Genomic DNA, 20,406 nt, shown 5'->3' with positions numbered 1-20,406 from the left:
ATATAAGCAAAACTAACACGAAACAAAGCAAAACCCAAGCTTTTATTCTTGGTTTTAAGACTTCAACCTAAAACAAAGTTCTAAATTTGTGTAGGAAAAAAATAAAAGCCTCAGTAAAATTTTCATGTAGGTATTTAAAAACGTTTTAGTTTAAAATATTACGAAGCCCATACTTGTCGAATCCTGAGGCACTCAACACTGGTAGGTTTCTAGCAGATAATGACGTGTGCGGGAAAGTTACTTAAATTCAAGAGGAACCCACAAGTCTTTCATTATCTCGACAAACCCCGAAGACATACATTTTATTGGCATGTATTCTGCATAGGTTTCCGCATGACCCATCTCTTCTTCATCTTCTTCCTCTGGCTCATCTTCCTCCTTTACAACAGGAACCTTCTGGAACACAGAGAGCACGTAAGCAATTCTAATCGCAGAGACCGGAGGCCCACCCAACACACGCGACTCTTCTGCAGGAACACCCCCACGAGGTCTTGGAAACACGACAAACCACTTCTACGGCCTCAGAATCACACTCTGCAGCTTCCCCGCTCGTCCGATGAGGAGCGGAGACAAGCCATGCCCCACGCTCACCCCTCACACGCAAAAGGGCCGCCGCGCGGCTGCACCTCCTTCCAGCCACTGTTCTCCCCTTCAGTACTGCCTGCCGCCCACCCCGATGCCCAGCCTCTCTCTAACCTCAGTCCTGACTCTTCACTCCAGTTCCAGGAATAAGAGGAGGAAGGGGCTTGGGGGGAGAGAGAGAGACGAGTCCCAGCAGCACATCCTACAGCCTCATGGGCAGAAACTCTGGAGTTTAAAGGTTCTTCTGAAGGACAAGGGAATTTACTTCAAACATCATAACTATCAATAGAGGATGTCGTATCATTTACTCTCCAAACCCTGGCCAATCTATCTGACAGTACACTGGGGAGCTGTCAGTAACTTCGCCAGGAAAACAGGAATAAGCCCAGACCGTCCCAGGCAAACCGAGCAACTGGTCACCACATTCGTATGCGCCCTTGCGTTTCTCCACGGAACCTTAAAGGGGCGAGGTAGGCAGGGAGAGGAAAAGAGGAAGACCCTGAACGAGCCTCTTCTCACTACCAGTCAAACCATCTGGAAAGCTCTGTTAACGTGTGCTTGTTGAAGAAGAGTGTGAGAAGCAGCTGTGCAACCCAGCGCACTGAGAAGCGAGGAGAAATGAAACCCAGTCGGAGCCTACAGGTAAAGCCAAGGATGACGCAGCACTGAAAGGTGAGGGCGGGCTCTCCTTCTGCTTTTACTTTTTCTTCAGTCTAGAACGGAACATGATGGCGCTCAGATGCTCGGTAAATGTGGGAGGAAAAGGGAGGTGGGAGAGAAACACCCTATCAACACCAAGCCATGGAGTCCTCAGAAAAAAATCCAAAAAATCCCCAAAACGTCCTCAGAAAGTATGCCGAAATGAAATCCTATTTCAGAAATTGGAGACAAAATGGGGTGGCCAAAGAAACATATAAATCCCAATTCTGTTTATTCGTATAGCCCTGGGCAAACCAAATCCTGAGTCCTCCCATCTGCACCTTCACACCTTTTCTCTCACCTGTAGACAGGAATGTACCTATGCTAAGTGTCCAGCCTCCTCCGCAGCCCCTCCGCCTTATCTTCCCCCACCAGAACAAAACCGCGCACACGCCAAGGGCATAACTGGAGGGTGAATTGGTAATGCCAAGGGCTTATGAAACCCAGGTACCACACAGGCAGTATTTCTAAGGCAGCTGGATGTGATGGCAACTGCCACCAAGAGTAGGGTTGAGCTACATGGGAGAGAGGGACACTGGTCCCGGGGCCAGGCCTGCCCCGCACACGAAGTAGACCGTCTCTACGCAGCTCCAGGCACATTTTACTAGATGGGGGATGCGGGCCCACGGTTGTCAGGTACTCCTATTTTTTAAGAAAACCTAGAAATCCAGATTTTTCTGTGTTGGCAAAGATACAAATTTTTTTAAAATATTGTGCAGGCCAAACAAAGCACATGTGTCAACTGGTTTTGGTGCAGGGGCTACTAATGTGCTATCGCTCTCTTACACGCTTCTTACCTGCTGGCCCAACGAAGAGCCTTTGGCACATTACGGGCCACCGTGGGATGGACCATGACCCAGCACTAACTACAAAGAACATTTCTTGAAGAAAAGCATATTCTTGCTTTCCAGGTGCACAACCATTAAGCAAACGGGACGCTGACAGCCCGTTCTCCTGGTCCTCACCACGGCCTCGGACGCAGGCTGCTCTGCCGTCTCGCCAAGCATCCCAGCCCCAAGTCCTGTTCATCCTTTGACGTTGTCAGGCACAGTCATCTCGCACTTTCTTTTTTTCCTTCTCCCCCCACACTTTCTAATCAAGTTCGAACCCTTATTAATTCCCTTTTGGATCACTTAACACACCTCCCAATCTCCCTCTTCCCGACCCCGGCTCGTCCTGAATCGCACACAGGCCCCTCCATTCCCAGTGTCGAAGTCCTTCAAACACACCTCAGGACCCTCCGCAGAGCCCAGAGCGACCATTCCAATTTCTTCCACAAGCCAGGTACCTTGACTTATGTCACCTAAGCAGACAATCACCAAGTCCTCTGTGCCTACTACTGCTCTAAGCTCCCTCTCCAGGTGTCTCCACACGCCACACCCAAGCCCCTTTCCACCTCCGTCACGGAACGGTCTTCACAGGCCAGGGAGCCCATTTTCCTCCGAACCCGTAACCCTGCTCTGCACACTGCAAGGTACCTTTTGCCCCACTTTATTACTGATAACACCTGGCTGCCAAACCGTATGCTACGCAGCGGGGGCACTTCTTACAGAAACCTACCCCACACTCAGTATTATGTGCAGTATGGTTCTTAAAAAAATGCATACAATCAACTGACTCAATGAACCCAGCATTTCCAGAATGTAGGAAAAAAGTTACAGTTACTCATACCTAGACCATTATATGGTCTGACAGCTCATAAACAGCTATATATTTAGGTTCAATCCTGAAATGAACATAGTTACCAAATACTTAACTCCACATTTTTTTCCTGATGAGGGTCACAATAAAAGGATGTAATACATGTAATACTACATCCATCCTACCAACTACGCAAGTTATAATCACCTTTAGTGTATTTTAATTTATTCCAGTGAGATTTAATACTTATTCATTAGTTTATATAGCTGAGTAGCCCACCTTCACCTGAAAAAAGTCTTCTGAGGTAACATTAGAGTTCTTCTAGCCAAGTGTACTTTCATGCTACACAAAATCACAGATGAGGCTTTGAAACTCACCATGGTGGGGGAAAAACTCCTCATTTTCATGTCGTTTATCCATATTCTTGCTACTTCTTTATTAGAAGACTCTTTCTTTATTGTACCATTGCTCACATCGGCTGAAAGGGAGAATCAATTTACATTTTAGAATGCATTCTCTACTTCTTTTTCTACAATTTTAAAAAATTCAATAGAGTTTACCCACTTCATAAACTGAAAAATACCAATCTGCTTATCACTAACTTAAGTGTAAGGATGAAAATAGTCAAAGGCGGCTATGTGCCATTATGGGAAAAATCATTAACCTTAGGAAGCAAGTAACCTTAAAGGAAATGTGTGCACAGAAGATCTGAAGCAATTCATCATGAAGACACCATAACCAGAACTATTCGATAGTTCATTTCAATACAAATCCCAGGAGCAAGCCTTGCTTTCAGATACTTTGAGTTCATTAGAAAAATACTAAAACTTGGTGCTCTCACAAAGACAGACTCCATCTCACCTGAGCTGATGCGACTTATTAACTTTCAAGGCAACATAATTATTTCTGGAGGAGAAAAAAAGGGAGAACTTTGTTTGCCTCCTCTCCTCAGAATAAAGACCCAAACAGTGAACCGCTCCTCTCCTACACCAGCGGCTTGCGCACTCTTCGGATACAGCGAGAGAGGCCCTCACTCCAAACAGGAACCGAAGTGGAACTGCCTGGCCGGGCAGTCCGGAGCGCTGTGGCCGGCCCGCCCTCCAAGGACCCCGGAGCCTCCTGGTACCTGGGGCTCTCGAGATCACCGTGTGAAAAGCACATGGGGGCACTGATAACAGCTTGTCTAGGCTACTGAGACGGGCGGTATGTGGGAGGCCTGTCTCTTGGGACTCCAAAATGACTAGGGTTAAAGTACAGAAAGAGAAGAGAGCCAGGGAAAAAGTCAGAGAGCGAGTGACAGGACTGGGGCTCGAGTGAGACAGCAGAGAGAACCCGAAGAGGAAGCTGAAGGGCTGGGGGCTCCCGAGGGACACCGCCGCACAGGTAGGAAACCAGGCACGCGAAGGGCTGCTCTGTGCAGTTTCACGCTTTTAATGTTCTCCTCTCAGTAAAAAGATAACCCTTTCCCACCACGCAAACATATGCTTATCTCCAGCATTCGCTTAGTCTGTTTCTTCTTCAGCCCCGGCCTCGTATGAGTTTCTCAGGGTTCCAAACAAGGACGGCCTCAATTTGCAGTCTTTTATCTTTTAAAAATTACTACACTGGACGTGGGAGATGTTACTGGACCAGATATGACTCGGTCAGCTCCACGTCCCTCCTGTTTTCTGCTGTGCCCTCTAAACTTTCCTCGCAATGGCACATACCCGCTCCTTTAGGTGATGAAAGCGGACGCCGATTCGAGGAGTGGACTACTCAGAAAGCCACCCACATAAAAGCAGCACCCTGTCTACTCATTAAATCCAAAGATTTTAACAAAAAGTAGCTTTTCCTAACTGCTGATCACTCCCGAGCCTCCCGGGGGCCATTCTAGATTCCACCCTGCACCGCAGCTAGGTCTGGGGCACAGTCCTGCTCTGCATGGCAGAAAATGGAAATCAGTCCTAAGTCAGTTAAGATGACTTAGACACGTCCTGCTTTAAAATCTTTACTTTAGCTTACTGAAACAGTGTTAGACTTTTGACTCACAGAAGTGTAAGATAATAAAGATGTGTTATTTTAAAAAATAAAAGATTCTGCAAGCGGCACCTAACTTCCAGGATGAGTTAGTCCAGGACAATGATGGTGAGAGTAAAACTATAGCCTATAGCCTTAAGGCCACAAGAACAGACCCAAACGTAAAGATTAGATTATCTGATATTTTTTATTTCATCTGTCATGAGAGACAAAGTTTGTTCAACATCATCGTACAAATACGTCCTGCCCTCTTCTTTGGAATACCTCAGGCCCTCTACTTTAAAACGCGAGCACATTATAACTTCCAAACAGACAATTTTGCTACAAAATTATCTACTGGTCTCTACTGGATATTAAAATTTATCTCCCACAATCAGAAAGGCAAAGCAGCTGTTTGAGGCAGTACCCACTGCCTCATTCCAAGAGCCTGATGGGATGCTATGTACTAGTATAAATCACCAGGAACCTCCATTCTATTCCCTTAATCCAAAAATACAACAATCTCAAAGAAACTTCTCAAAAAAATTAATAAATAAAATAAAGCCAATTCCTATGCTAAAACTATAAACTAGTGGTCAGATGAGGATATAAGTGAAGTCAGAGCCAGCACCTTCCACAGTGTCCACCATGGTATTACTACACAGGGACTCAAACACTACCAAGTTCAAGGGAGAAGGGAAGGAAAGAGCATCCCTCGAGTTTATACTTTCCAGTTTTTTGGTAAGGCAACCCTTGGTTGACCTCACAGATTGCAAGGACCTTGTCAGCTAACAATCCCTTATTTTTTATTTTTTACGCCTACAGCACTTGGACTTCCTAGGCGGTCTCCCATCCAAGTATTAACCAGGGCCGACCCTGCTTAGCTTCCGAGATCAGACAGGATCGGGCTTATTCAGGGTGGCGTGGCCATAGACCAATTTCTTAAACTATATTACTAAAATCTGATATAGCCAAAGTTTGAAAAAAAGGATGAATGAATTCTATTTTGCCCTTAAAAATTCCCTTACTAAATACAAAGCTTCCTCTGAGCACTCCACTTAAAATTATAACCTCTTCCTAGCCCATCTCCCATTTTTCATTTCTCTCCAGAGCACTTATCCCTATCTGGCGTACTATGTAACTTACTGTGTCTCTCCACTAGAGTGAAAGCTCCATGAGGGGAGAGATTTCAACAGTTTTCTTCCCAACCACAGCCTCAAAAGCACGGAGCAGCGCTTGACACACAACGGGCACTCAGCATGTCTTGAATAAATAAGGAACAAAAAAGCCACTCTAGGGAAGAAAAACTATAAAATCTACATTCTTTATGCATTAATGACTTCTTTAAAAAGGTGTGATCAAACCATTGTTGACCTTTTTTCACTTTAAATCTAAACCTATCCTTAAGTGTTATGGATCGGCTAGTGGTGACAGCTGCGCAACACTGGGAATATACTAAAATCCACTGAATCGTACACTTTAAGAGGGTAAATTTTATGGTATGTAAATTTTACCTCAATAAAGCTGTTACAATGAAAGCATTATGGGTGTTCATTCTTCAAAAAAATATATAATTATTTTATAATGAGAGTGCATTTATTTTAAAAGAAAATATACTAAAAACACGACTACCCAACAAGGAATGAGGCCAATGACAGGCACGATCACAAGGCTGTAAAAGGCAAAGAATCTGGGCCCCACCCAAGACCGACCGAATCTGATCGTTTCTAAGTAAGATCCCCAAGTGATTCATAAACACATAAAGTTTGCGAAGCACTGATTGAAAGGACTGAGAAAAATGTTCACAATATATAAAACTACGATCTCATGCTGTCAATGAGGCCACTTGGTTAATTTCACACGTCGTTTCAAAGCTAAAGCTAAGGCTGCTAAATTTTTGCTTTTCTTGAATTGTGTAAACACTCTAAATATAAGAATCATGAAGTTACTACCTCTTCTGTAGCTAATTTTTTAAGACTGTAGCAACCCCTTAAAAACACACGGATGTATCTTACCAAGAGCGGACAGGTGACACTACTGAAAAGAGAAAGACTTACTGGCTGCTGTTGCGACTGGCTGAGCGATATTAGCGGGGGGCTTCAGTTTCATGAGTTCGTTCAGACTATTATTTTTTAGTAGGTCCTTCAGCTGAACCTGGTCTTTTGAAGGGGCAGAGGTCATGGCATTTCGTACTGCTGGTGCTGAGACTGACGGGCGTGTGTTTGCGGTCGTCTGGATAAATTTCGTTAAAGTGATGGTCTGCCTATTCGTTGTTACCGGTGGTGTTTTAGTCATTACTATTGTAGATCCCAAGGGTGGAAGCTGATTTATCTGATTCAGCACAAATGTTGTCGTAGACGGAGGCTGCTGCTGGAAAAGAAAACCACACGTGTCACACCACTGAGAAATGCTTTACTCTCCGATGTGGCCCATGTCCACGAACACAGCAGGCCACTTAAAAATCCAAAACTGACTTTGATTCTTACCTAACCATTGACACTTCACTTTTAATTCAATATGATTAGCTATAAACTACCATGTTCAAACACACCACTCTGAAGAAAAGAAGGTATAGTAGTGTGACATTTTATGTAACTGTCAGGGACAGCAAACATAAAACGGGCCGATCCTAAGCAAGCTGTGGTGCACGGTAACCCCATGTAGTATAAGAACAGGAAGAATTGCTAACCCCAGCACTGCCCCAACTAGGTGGAGAACCTCAGGGCGATCACCCCACTTCTGGAGGCCCAGGCTCTCGGGGGACCACATGCTGGTTCTAACATTCTATGACTCCTGCCCGGCGCTCTGTTTGTGATTATATAGACTATACTAATATTCAGGACGAGATAAAACCACCAAGCAGTTTCAAATTCCTATGTCACACAAATGATCCAGCCAAGTAAATTACAAATACTGGTGATACTGTGGGTGCTACCTTTGAACCTAAAACAAAGCTACATAGCATTTTTCTACACGGGAGAGGGTAGGAGCCGGACAAAATGCAAAAAAAGCTTTGAAGATAATGACACGTCCATGTCTACAAGCGACTGAAGTGTAACTGAGATACTTTTAGAAGTTTAAATATATTTCTATTTCCTTTCCTCCCTAGGCTGTTATTTCTCCAAAACTCCAACAACAGCAATCTTCTAGATACTATTTATCACTTTAAAAAAATAATAATTTATTACAAGTTAAAATTTTAACCAGTGTGTCCAATAATTTTATACCACTAAGCTTAAGTTCATACTCGCTTTTGTGTCTAAGGTAAGGTCAGAGGAACTCCATAGTTAAAGCGCAATTATAATCACACAAAAATTATATACACCAATTGGATGAAAGCTGAAATAAGTAAAAATGAAAAGGGTAGGAGGATAATGTATAGTTTATCTTCACTTCATGAATTTTTTTTATCATCGGCAATAAATTGTTTCATCCAAATTTTCTCCTGACCAATGTAACTACCATAAGAATGAAACGAATATTTTACAAAGTAGGCAGTAAGAGTAGAATATTGGGAAATAAGTAGTGAAAAGCAGAACTAGTGAGAAAACTGTTTCACATTAAAGGTCATTTTCTTACTACGATCCTAAACTACTTGAGCAGTAATGTTGAATCTAAATAATTCTTACCCTAACATTTAATAGTGCGGGAGTAGGCACCGTCTCTGGCTCTGGCTTTACAGGAACTGCTGCTTCAGTCTCCAAACCTAGTTCTAGTGTACTAAGTGGCACTGACTGGAGAGAAAACAACACCAAGAAAGAAAGAAAGCATGACGGCAGTGAATTCCGCTTCGAGAACAAGAGAGGTATTTATTTCATTATAATAAAAAAGTCAAGCTTTACATTCAAACGGAATGTAGAATCACTGATACCAGGTATAAAGTAATAACAATCTCTGCAAGCATAACATCTTCGCAAAACTACACTAACACCAGAATCTTATTTTTGCTCCCAGAGAATGTGTCTAGTGAAACCTCACAAAAATGTTCCTATAAACTACAAAGACAGCTATTAAGGAGATCGACCATCAAAACCCTGAACAATGGCCTCTTAGGTTTTTTACATATATATCAAAGCAATAAATGTCTTGATTTTCATTGCAAATGTTTTCTGCCTCATGAAAGAAGACTAACACTCAACATAATAATGATGTTCACATGCAGATTTAAAGTTAAGGCTTAATAACATCTACTTTTATAAAAATTAAAGTCAAGAAAATACTCTTTGTACAGAGGCTTTGGAAAACTCTTACCTGGTGAACTGAAGGGGTAGGTGTTGGAGTTGCAAGCCCCGCATCTCCACCGTCAATGTCAAAGAGGTCATTCGGACTAATTCCACTCTCGCTCAGAGCAGCAAGCAGTAAATCTTGCCCTGGCTCCACCATCTTTAGAATAAAATATTAAACATTAACATAAAAAACTTAAAATGACAATTCTAAATATAAACCAACATTTTCTACGAGACCCATTCATTCAATATTTATGGAGAACCTGCTAGATTGGCAGGCAGGTCCCAAAAAATTCACATTAAGATAGAAATGACAACGAAGTATATTAATCACAGCAAGAGTCTATGTCTACAACATGCTGCGGGAACAGAAGGAAATGCTGAACTTCGTAGGGAGGGAGGTAACAAAGATGATAGTCAAGCCCAGTCTCGAAAAAGAAATTGCCAGGTGGACGAGGACCTTCTGGACAGTGTATTCAAACTCATGGAGGCGTGAAAGACGCTGGCACTCTTCGGGCCAGAAGCAGGAGACATCTCAGGACGCGGCTACAGCAGCCTCTTCTTTCTCTTCCCACCCTGCTGCTGCGGCAGACCAGGAGGAAGATGCTGTGCCACGCCAGCAGGGTGTCCTGTGCCACGCCAGCAGGGTGTCGAGAGAGAGAAGGGCGACGGGTTCCAAGCTAGTTAGGAAGGAGAATCCATAAGCAAAAGCTCAAAATGAAGGGAGAAGATGAAACACACAAAAAAGCATGAGCTGATAGATAATTAAGAGTTAAGCCAAGAGAAAGTAAACAAATAAAAGTTGAGCCCAGGAGATCTGAAAGATGAGTTACATGGAATTTGGGGGCGGAAATTCCTATTTAGGAGCAAGCAAATACGTTTTAGGTTGGCGTTTCCCAACTGCCCTCTCGGGAGCCAGATCAAAGTATCCTACCACCAAAATGGAACAGCAGCTTAACAGAGCTTTCTCAATTTTAACTTTTCTCATTAATTTATCTGACATAACCCATTTAAATAGACAAATATCCGAGAAATATGTAACTTGTTTTTCTCAGAAAACTAATTTCACATTATATAAATAATTTATTTTCAGCTAGTCTATTTGTTCTCAGACTATGCAATAAAATTAAATGTGTTTCATTAATCCTACAAAAAGAAAGGTGTTGGCCAAGAATGCCATGACTATGACTTCCGACACATAAAAACTACTGTTTTAGATGAAAGCAAGATATTTAACAGAAATTATACTAGGTAGGTCTATGTCACACAAGCTATGTATCATTTAGAAAGAAGTTCTAATGGAAAAATGAAGGAGTTTAAGGTAGAAAACCAAAGATATCCAGAAATAAAACTAAGGGCAGACCAGCGGTTCAAAGGATGGGAGAAAGGGCAGAGCCCAAAGGAGATTTCCCCAAAATTTTTTTGAAAAAGGAAAAGCAGTCTAAGAAAGAAAACATTTTGAGCAGGAAGGAGGAAGGGAACTGCCTGAGACTGAGTATCTTTCACAAGCCTGACACGGTGTTAGGCTCTTCATTTACAGCTCGAGACTACGACCCTAAACTAGACAGGTATAATTTTAGAGATGAAACAGAGGCTCAGAAAGCTTAAGTTACCTGCCCAAGCTCAACCACTCAGATCTAGATTGTTCAAACTTCAAAGCCCATGTGTTCTCTTTCCAACAAGTAGATCAAGAAGTCAATGTTGTTAACCCTTAAGTTTCAACACTTAATTTAAAAAATTGGAAGAGGTGGAGTATTAGCAAGATGACAATAGTATAAAAGAAATGAATGTCCGAGACAAACAGTGGAAATATCCCAACATGGATTTAAAATGAAGTTGATTTGATCCATTTTTCCAATATAGACACAGTTGCCCATACTTTACAAATCATCCTAGTACAAGTATGTAATGAGAGCTAAACCAATGCTTTTAAAACCTTTTCAATCCATAAAATACTTCGTTAGAACCAACGACCTGTGGGAATTGAGGGTCCTGACCTACTTACTATGGCTAACCTTGACCTAAATAGAACTCGAGATTATCAAAATGTCTTTTAAAAGTAATATCAGAAATAATGATTTATTTACATTTGAAACAAAAGTACATTGTTTTAAACCAGCGACTCCTAAACTACAGACCGCAGAACCCTTGAGGCCCAGGGCCCCATTAATCCATCAGATGCACACCAAGGCCTGTCTAATTACACTCAAAAAAAAAAATGTCATTAACTCATGAAATAAACAAAAATCACTTTAAAGTGTTACTGAATTCATGAGAACTTTATGAAGTATACTTTCTGAACAATGAGCATTAAAACCACAAAAATATCAAGAAAGGAAGGAATTTAGGGGAGAAACTTGGTGTTCATACAAGAAATGATTTCAACAGTTACAAATAACACTATCAATGGCCTCAAAATTCATTCATAGGAATCAGAATTTGAGACCTCTGGTATGAGTAGTTACAATGTCTGCAGAAGACATTATCTTTTACAATCTATTAATGAAAGATTTTAACTTTACATACATTTTACACACAAAATCTAGAGATATTTACCTCTTAGCCAATTGGGCCCAAATTCACTATTTGCACTTTTTCTGCAGTGAGAAGGGGAAAAGGGATAGAAAGGGAACATCTGTGCCATTCTCTAACTCCATTAGGCAAAATCCTTAATATGTAACTATATTCCTATTCTAAAACTATTACAGACTCGAGGAATTTCAGGGCTCAGGCTAAGAGAGCCCTTAAAGTTTATATTACCTAATCTTCTCTTCCATACTTTACAAATAAGTAGGATTTATTCCTGAGAGGAAAAACAACATTTCCACTTTGAACCCATTAAGTACAATATAAATGTAAATACTGCCCTGTGGAAGAGAACTGCTACAGTGTGTCTACAAAGGATTTCATAGACCCAGATGACACTATCAGTGACCTACTCAAAATTCATTCAATCTAACCAAACTAAAAGTTGCTAACAGAGTGAGTCTATCTCCAACAATAGACGACGAAATGATTCCATTTTTGCATAAATACGTTAAAAAATATCACCTGTTTCAAAATAATACACTGTGAAAATGACAATTATAAATAAAAAACAAGGACACAGTAGTTGGGAGAAACTAAGAGGCATCCTTGGCAGGAAGAGAATCCTGGGAAACAATAGCCAAGCAGAAGAATGAAAGGATACACTTCCCACCGAGAATACCAACACTGAAACCTATCCACGAGGACAAGGTTCCTCTTGTTGAGATCTAAACAGATCTTTACTGCTCTGTGCAGAACAGATACCAGGGATGTCTCTGCAGTGGCGGAGCACACCACAGCGTCCGAGAAGACGAGGCGCAGAGAGCAGAACACCTGGGTTCAAATACTGGCTACATCATCCATCCAGGAGTACAATTTGGTCAAATAATAACTTTCATGACTCAGTTTCCTCATCTTCAAATGAGAAAATAACACCTCATAGAATTTCCGCGCTACCTGAAATAAATGTTAGGCAACTATCATTTTGATGAACTTTAGTACGTCCAAAAAATGTTTTCTTCCATGTTGCCAATGAAACACTTTATTTCCCACAATACAAACTACTTGTTGGCAATCTATTCAATAATTAACTTCCAGATTAGTTCTACAAAACGCTAGTTCCTTTTCAACCTAAAAGTGTCACACATCCAGTCTGTCCAGTTAATCGGTCAGTGTGTCTCCAGGAAACTGGTATACATCTTTAAATGTGTACAGAAATATCACTGAGCAAGTATCTTTTCCAGAACTATAAAAGGTTTTTTTACTAGTTAATTTAATAGAGCTGAATAAGTCTAATTTTTGACTCAGTTTCAACTTGTTTTTATGCAGCCCAGATGTGATGACTGACATAGTTTAATAATCTGAAAGATAATGATGCACTTAGAATTCAGCTGATACAGCCCATCGACGAGGATTTATTAAGTGTCTACTGAGTGCTGATTCCAAGGATTTATTAAGTGTCTACTGAGTGCTGATTCCTTAAGAATAAGAGAAAGAGGTTGGTATAAAGTTTGTTAAAGAGAGTTTTCTTTACCTAAAAGGATATAATCTGTATTGTTACATATTTTTTATTTTTCAATTATGGTCGACAGTATTAGTTTCAGGTGTACAATATAGTTGTTAGACATTTACATAACTTGTGAAGTGATCATCTGTATTTTTTAAACACCTAATTCTCAAGGGAACAACTGCTCAGAAAAATGCCCCTCCCCCCTCATTGAAAAACCTATAGGAAGAATGGATTCACAAAAGGAATGTGCAAATTATAAACAAAGTTTCAAAAATGCTTTACGAAAGAAACAGGAAAAAAATCAAGGGAAGAAATTAAACAACTTTCTTGATCACTACATCAAATTCCTGTGGCTAGTCTTGAGATTTAGTATACTGTCGGATTTTTTTTCTCTTAATCCAGAAGATAGCCCATAAGTAAATTATCCCCTTGTCACAGATGAGAAACTGAGGCTCAGAGAGGCAGTGTAACAGAGTAACAACAAAACCAGCATGGAATGCAATTACAAGCTCAGGAAGTCTGATACCACATCCCTTTAAGATTCTGTACTCTTCACCCTATTCCAGTATTTTTCAAACTGCTGGTCAGAACACACTGGACTGTCAAATCACTTTAGTGCATCGCAACCAGTATTTTTAAATATTTCAGTACAGAACAGAAAATCAGTGCACAGCATGCAGGGGGTAAACATCACAAAATGAGTTTTTCAGTTCTATGTATGTATATATACTACGTCAACATTAAAACCTATTTCTTACTGGGGGAAGCAGTAAAAGGATTTAAAAATCAATGCTGTGATACATAACATACTGCCTCTGAAAAATAAATTAAGCAAGTTAATTTGATAGGTTTTGTAACACATCTCATTCATAAAATAGACTCTGCTCTTAAAGAGCCTATCTTGCCCACCTACAGAAAATTTCAGTACTATCTTAAGGTTGTCCGTAATACTTAGTAAATTCAACCACATCAAAGTAGATCTGTCATTTAGCATTAAAAAATAAATATTGCAAAAACTTTAGGATTAGGTCATTTTGGTTATTAACTGGCTATTTAATGTGAAAGCAGCTCCTCTCAGAAAGGATCTTTACATAAACTTTAGGCTGGCTTCGTGAAAAGTCAGGTTACTGAGTAAGACCAGACCATAGATCTGAGTGATCCTGTCCCTCAAGGGTGGCAGGTCTCAAATCGAAGCCCAACTTTGAGACTGAGAAATACCAAAATGTAACTGTAGCTAATGTCTTTGAGGCAAATCATTTAAAAAAGCATGAAAAAATTCTCCATACTGCCCGTTTTTAAATAATTTCAGCAAAGCCCTTAAAATACGTTACAACTGCCTGACACATACTGGCATTTAATGAATGTATGAATGAATGAACTCTAATGTAAGTCACTAAGCCTCCCTTTTTAACACTTACCCAGCAACTAAAGTAAAATTTACTTAAAATGCTGAAGAGAATTGTGTGAAATAAAGAGATAAAAAGCAGAACCCAGAGAAAAAAGTAACGATATCTTCTCTGATAAGGTAAATTTTGGAAATAAATTTTGAAAATAAAATGTTTCCTTGCTTGCAAAATTAATGTCCCACTCAAGGAACTCACAGTAAATCCTGCATTTTTTTATACTTGAAATTCTATACGAACTAGCTTTTGTGTAGTGATGATGGTTTTCCCCACACCGCTTACAAAAATCAGTTCTGACTGCCATAAATAACTGGGAAAAAATGGAATCCGTCCGCACTGTTAGCTGGTTCAAGCGTCTGCAAGTGTTAAGTCTGTTTGCGCTAGGGCAACTCTGGGTTTGACAGCGTCCTAGACTCTCCTGGCCGACTCTTTATAAGCCTCATTCTGTCTCTAATTCCGATTGACTGGAGAATATGAAACATTTAACTGAACATAAACTGCTAATAATCAACTTTCAAAGGTCAAAGGGGACCCAGTTTTTAACCTTCCCTCATCAACACGTGTTCAGTACAAACTTCCGGGTGCGGTTACAATTGGCTGCGCAATTCAATGGATGAAAACGTTGCTTTATTTGACTCTCATTTTCTCGCCCGTTCTTTTCCCACGTTTCTCAACCAGCGACTCCCCAAAACAAAAGCCTCCCACAGTAAACGGAGCACGCACATAAAAAGAGCTTCTCTGTGCTAGGATCAAGTTAGTGGTCCGCAAACATTAACCAAACAGAAGCACAAAGCCGGGGTGGAAAGGGGAGGAGCTGGACGCCAGGGTCAGGAAAGAAACAATCACAAGGGCTCAGGAACATCCAAATCTCCTCAGCGGTTAAACCGACCCCAAACCACTGCTGGGGAACCACTAGCATCCACTGGTTTGGGGAACTTTAGATACTAGTTACGCCAGACACTCTCAAAGTAAGCAGATCCCCAGCCGCCTTCCCCCTGCACGGAGACGCTTAGGGTCTGGAGGGCGGGCGGGCGAGCTGTAAGCAGAATTAACCTCATCGCCGGGTGAGGCGTGAAGGGGGCTCCCACGTGTCCCTCGTACCTTCCCCACAGACGCGAAGGCGAGGTGATCGGAAAGTGCAGGTGCGGGTCCAGATGTGGGGCGACCCTGTCGCCTCCCGCACTCGCCCAAACCCGGGAGCAACCCTCCGGCAGGAGGACTTTTGAAGGATTGCGGAGCTCACTTTCCTGCGGGTCCCGGACCTCGCAGCCCTGGGGTCGAGCGGGGAAAGCAAAGGGGACGACCCGAGCGGAGCCGGCGCCCGCCGGCCGTGCTTCCCCGCCCCAAACGGGGTGCCTTCGGCCCGGGACAGCGGGGTCCCCAGGGCCCCAGAGCCCCAGGCGCGGCGACCGCAGGGCCCGGCGCTGACGGGCGGAGGAAGCGAGAGCGCCGGGGCCGGCGCCGGGACCGTGCCCCCGAGGGCCTCGGGTCGCGCAGCTCAGGGGGGCGGCGAGGGAGGCCCCAAGCCGGGGTGAGGTGGCGGCCCCCCCAGGCCGGCCCCACACGGCCCCCTGAGGAGGGTGGGAGTGGGAGACTGTCCGGGAGGACGAGTCTGAAAGCAGAAGAGGACTGAGGGAAGGACTTACTTTCCCCGCGGGATGCGACGCCGGAACAGCTTCTCCCGGGCGGCGAGAGCTTGAAGAGCCAGAGGCGACCGGAGCGGAGGCGGCGGTGGCGGCGGCAGCGGCAGCAGCGGCGTCCGGCTCTGCCTACCTCCCCGCCGCCATCTTGACGCCCCTCCCCCCAGCCCCCCCGCCCAGCCGGGAGGGGAGGGGACTGGGCGACGGCTGGAGCGCCGCGCGCCGTGCGCCCACGTGACTTCCTCCCTCCCCCACCCTGCTCCCAGCGCCCGTCTCCGCCCCGCCTCCCTCCTAGGTGAAGGAAGATGATTTCCCCCCCCATCTTGACCGCCCCCTGTCTTCGCCGCCAAGCACGGACTCCGCCGGCTCCCGCCGACCCGGTACCAGTGGTTGGATCCGAGAGAATTCCGGAACCCAAACGGTCCATTACCGCGGCTCCGGGGTGGGCGAGGGGTGAGGGGGCCGGGTTTCCGAGAAGGGGGAGGGGGAAAGCGAAGGCCGCTTAGGAGAGTCACGTGTCTACTGCTTCCGCCGGCGCTGAAAGACCTCGCGAGAATTCCGTTCCCCCACCCTTCTTATCCCGTTGGCTGTCGGGAAGAAGGTCTGCGCTCCTGGTGCCACGAGCAGGTCAGCGGGTGGGCCAGGCGCATGCGTCCCACACTTGCTTTCAAAGTCGGGCTAGGAGGGGCCCAAAGCTGTTTTCGAAAACCTTTGGGTGTGTGTTTTCGGCCCAGGAAGTTTACCCAGTGGCATCTCTGTCACTTTGAAAAGCTTTTCATTACCTATCCAATCATAGAAAACAATATTCGCATATGTATTGCTTGGTAGGCTGGTTCAAAGCGCTTTATTCAATGTGAAACCGCAAGTAACTCGGCAGGTCCGCTGCCATTATATCCTAAGGAGTGTGAGCACAGTCAGACCCAGTTTTTTTTCCGCACTCACGCCCAATAACCTAAACAAACTATTGCTCTCAATGATTGCTGCAAAATAGGCCTGTTGCTACCACCTCTCAGTTCCTTATAATAATTTATTGTTGCTGCTATTATTATTTTTCTTGTTTTATTATTATTATTATTATTATTATTATTATTATTATTATTATTATTATTTGACCTAACACAGAATGAACAAATTAACTTCTTGGTAACCCTTTTGTAAAGTCATTGTGAGAATGCTGTTTGACTCTGTTGCTTAGGTAATAGGCACGCTTGGTTGGTTCTTGCCCCCTACTGGCGGTGCATCGCATTGCCTTGTGCTGATAGCAAACCATGTCGCTTGGAGGTTAAGGTGTCAGCTCTTCAAGAGGAAGTATGGAGAGGGTGTACGTAAAGGAGAGGGAAAAATGTAGTCGCGGCAGGAATGATTATGAATCTTCCAACTTAGCATTTATATACATAAACATGTATCATAAATGCGTATACACAAACATTAAATTGCCGACTAATCACTTTGCTGATTCCATTATTTCACTTAATCCTTACACACACACACACACAAACCTATCAAGGTAAAAATAATAAAATAATAAAAACAGTTCCATAAGAGCAAAGCCCTCATTTATCTTGTTCACTGGTATCCACTAGAGTAGTTTATGGTCTAGGTCAGCAGTCTCCAACCTTTTGGGCACCAGGGACTGGTGCTCCTATGAGAAAATCTCATGCCTGATGATCTGAGGTGGAGCTGAGGCGGTGATGCTGGCGCTGGGGAGCGGCTGCAAATACAGATGAAGCTTCCCTGGCTGCCCACCCCTCACCTCCTGCGGTGCGGCCCAGTTTTTAACAGCCCAGGGACAGTACTGGTCCATGGCCTGGGGTTTGGGGACCCCTGGTATAGGTGACAGCAAACAATTACAAACTCATGTTATGAAAGTAGAAAACGTGGAAGGAAGCAGCAAAGAAATCTTAAGACGCTGTTAATGCATCAGTGTCTTTGGAGCTTGGATGGAACATTTCAGTTTTGAAGTGGCCCCTACACTGTAGTTGCACCCTAGATTCCGAAAGTGGAGGCCTGATCTAGAAATATCGACCCTTCGAGGTACTTTTCTGAGCATCCACGCCAGATCCTTGCTGCCATCTCTGCATAAGCTCTTTACCTTGAACCAAAGTAAAAGATGATGTTTCAGTGGCTATTGATAATATAACCACATATGCACACAAATGTTATTATGCCCAAGGTTATTCTTTGCAGCACTGTTTATAGAAGCAAAAGATGGGAAACAACTTAGATATCCTTGAAGACAGAATTAGTTAAGCTATGGTACTTTCCTACAGTGAAATAGTTGTTCAAAAGAATGAAGCATCTCTCTGTGAGAGTATATAGTAATATACTTTGCTTGCATGTACACACAGAGCATCTAAGAATGACAACACAAGTAGCATTGTGTCAGGATGGGAACTGAGAGACTGAGGGAGGCAGGAGGAAGACTTATTGGGTGCACACAGAACAAAGATGGTCCTGGAAGCAGATGATTCAGATGGTTCCCGATTCAGGCATGGTATTGACTTCTCCTTGGCCATTGAAACTACAATTCTCACTCCCTTCAACAAATATTAATTGAGCCCTTACTTTGTGCCAGCTGCTGTGTTAGAGGTTAGGGGCACAAGTTCAAGAAAAACAAATCCAGGGAGAGGGAGGACATGGTCCCTGTGGTTGAGATTAATGCCCTCCTCACAGTCCAGTGGTCGTTAATCAAAAAATTACACAAAATATAACTGTGACGATGCCACAAAGAAGCTATCAGCCTATTACAAGAGAGTTTGACTTCAGGGAAGTCAAAGAAGGCTTTCTTGAGGGAGTGATGATTCAGCCGAGAGTTGAAAAGTAGATGCTAACTAGACAAAGAGGAGAGGAAACTGCATTTCTGGAGAAAATAGCACTCGCAATGTTCCGAAACAGGTGGGAGCAAAGAGAAGGGATAGTAACAAGGTAAATGCATCAGTTGTTAAGACTTTCTCAGCTCCAAACCTGAGCTGCTGTCCTCTACTTCGTGATACACTGCAAAAGTACATTTCTGCTTTGCCAGCTGTCTCGGTGGTGGGCTCTGCAGCAGGGAGTGCTGGAGGGAGACTGCGGAGCCGGAGGAGGGAAAACTTTGCTGTGAGCGTCATCCCAGCAACACTTCAGCCCGGCAGCTGCATTTCCTTCCTGGAGCAGCTGCAGTATCCAGTTTGCAGGTTTTCAGGACTAGTCTCATCACACCAAACTCCACAAGGTCGCCCCATAAGCTCAGAGACACTAGCACCAGCTGAGCAGAGCCCTCTCCTTAGAATTTGGCTTTCTGCAAGATGGGATCCCCCGCCCCCCGCCTCATTTCTAAGTTTAAATTACACCAACTCCTTCCCTTTGTTCTCTTAGACTGAGTGGTGAGAGCTGCTTCCTGCAGTTGCTGCTTCTGCAATGCCTTAAAGTTCTCTCTTTACCCTTTCAGTTGCCTAGTCAACCAGTTTATACCTAGCTAACAGCTTGTTGTATTAAATTATTTCTATTAAATAACTGGTATAGTTTCTGTCTCCTGTCCAAACCTTGATTGATATAGCAAGTCAAAAGTAGTTACCAGTAGGATTGCAAACACAGATGAAGGCCATTTTTAAAGAGCCTTTTATAGCTGAGTTCGGGCTTTATTCAGTTGGCTACGGGGGAACTCAGAAGCCTGTTATGCAGAGAACTGCCTTCGTTGGATATACATTCTGCAAGGATCACTCTGGAAGCAGTTTAGCAGATGGATCTTAAGAACTGGGCTGCAGGTATGAAGACAAGAAGAAGTCTACAGCTATGCTACCCTGAACACGCCGGATCCCGTCTGATCTGGGAAGCTAAGCAGGGTCGGGCCTATTTAGTACTTGGATGAGAGACCATCCAGGAAGACCAGGTGCTATAGACTTTAAAAAAGAAAAGAAAAAAAAGGTCCTGAGAAGATAAGAACACAACCTGAAGCAAAGTTATGGAGCAATAGAAGAGGGCCAGATTCAAGAAATATTTTGAAGGTCAAGCCTGGGGACATAGTGGTTGGTTGGATAGGAAAATGGGGAGGGAGGATTATAGGATTGTGCCTCAGTTTTCTGGCTTGAAAACCTAAGTAGATAATGGTATCATTAACTGAAACTGTGACCCCTGGAAGACAAACAGGTCTCAAGAGGAAGATAATACCTTTGGCTTTAGATATGGGGAGTGTTTTGCTAATTTAC

At 43.3% G+C, this 20,406-nt stretch overlaps 1 protein-coding gene and 2 pseudogenes across 5 annotated transcripts in view; 1 reads left to right on the top strand and 2 right to left on the bottom strand.

The window, feature by feature from the left end:
• Window positions 1-16,391, bottom strand: part of SBNO1 (strawberry notch homolog 1) — a 42,716-nt gene extending 26,325 nt beyond the window's left edge. Inside the window, exons 1-6 of one of the 5 annotated variants that reach the window (XM_016153739.2) lie at window positions 16,229-16,391; window positions 9,169-9,300; window positions 8,547-8,651; window positions 6,975-7,287; window positions 3,300-3,400; window positions 300-396 (exon numbers count right to left, since the gene is read on the bottom strand). In XM_016153739.2, coding sequence (XP_016009225.1) covers window positions 300-396; window positions 3,300-3,400; window positions 6,975-7,287; window positions 8,547-8,651; window positions 9,169-9,300 — 748 coding nt within the window. In that variant the 5' untranslated portion in view covers window positions 16,229-16,391. The remainder of the gene's footprint in view (window positions 1-299; window positions 397-3,299; window positions 3,401-6,974; window positions 7,288-8,546; window positions 8,652-9,168; window positions 9,301-16,228) is intronic. The other 4 variants (XM_016153741.2, XM_016153740.2, XM_016153743.2 and 1 more) reach the window with 4 other exon arrangements.
• On the bottom strand, window positions 5,734-5,852 carry LOC118603510 (annotated as a pseudogene).
• A 3,592-nt stretch (window positions 16,392-19,983) lies between the features above and the next one.
• On the top strand, window positions 19,984-20,102 carry LOC118603743 (annotated as a pseudogene).
• Window positions 20,103-20,406: the final 304 nt, after the last annotated feature.

Source organism: Rousettus aegyptiacus, unplaced genomic scaffold (genome assembly GCF_014176215.1).
Source record: "Rousettus aegyptiacus isolate mRouAeg1 unplaced genomic scaffold, mRouAeg1.p scaffold_m13_p_5, whole genome shotgun sequence".
NCBI lineage: Eukaryota > Metazoa > Chordata > Mammalia > Chiroptera > Pteropodidae > Rousettus > Rousettus aegyptiacus.
This window is presented reverse-complemented; position numbering and strand designations above follow the sequence as displayed.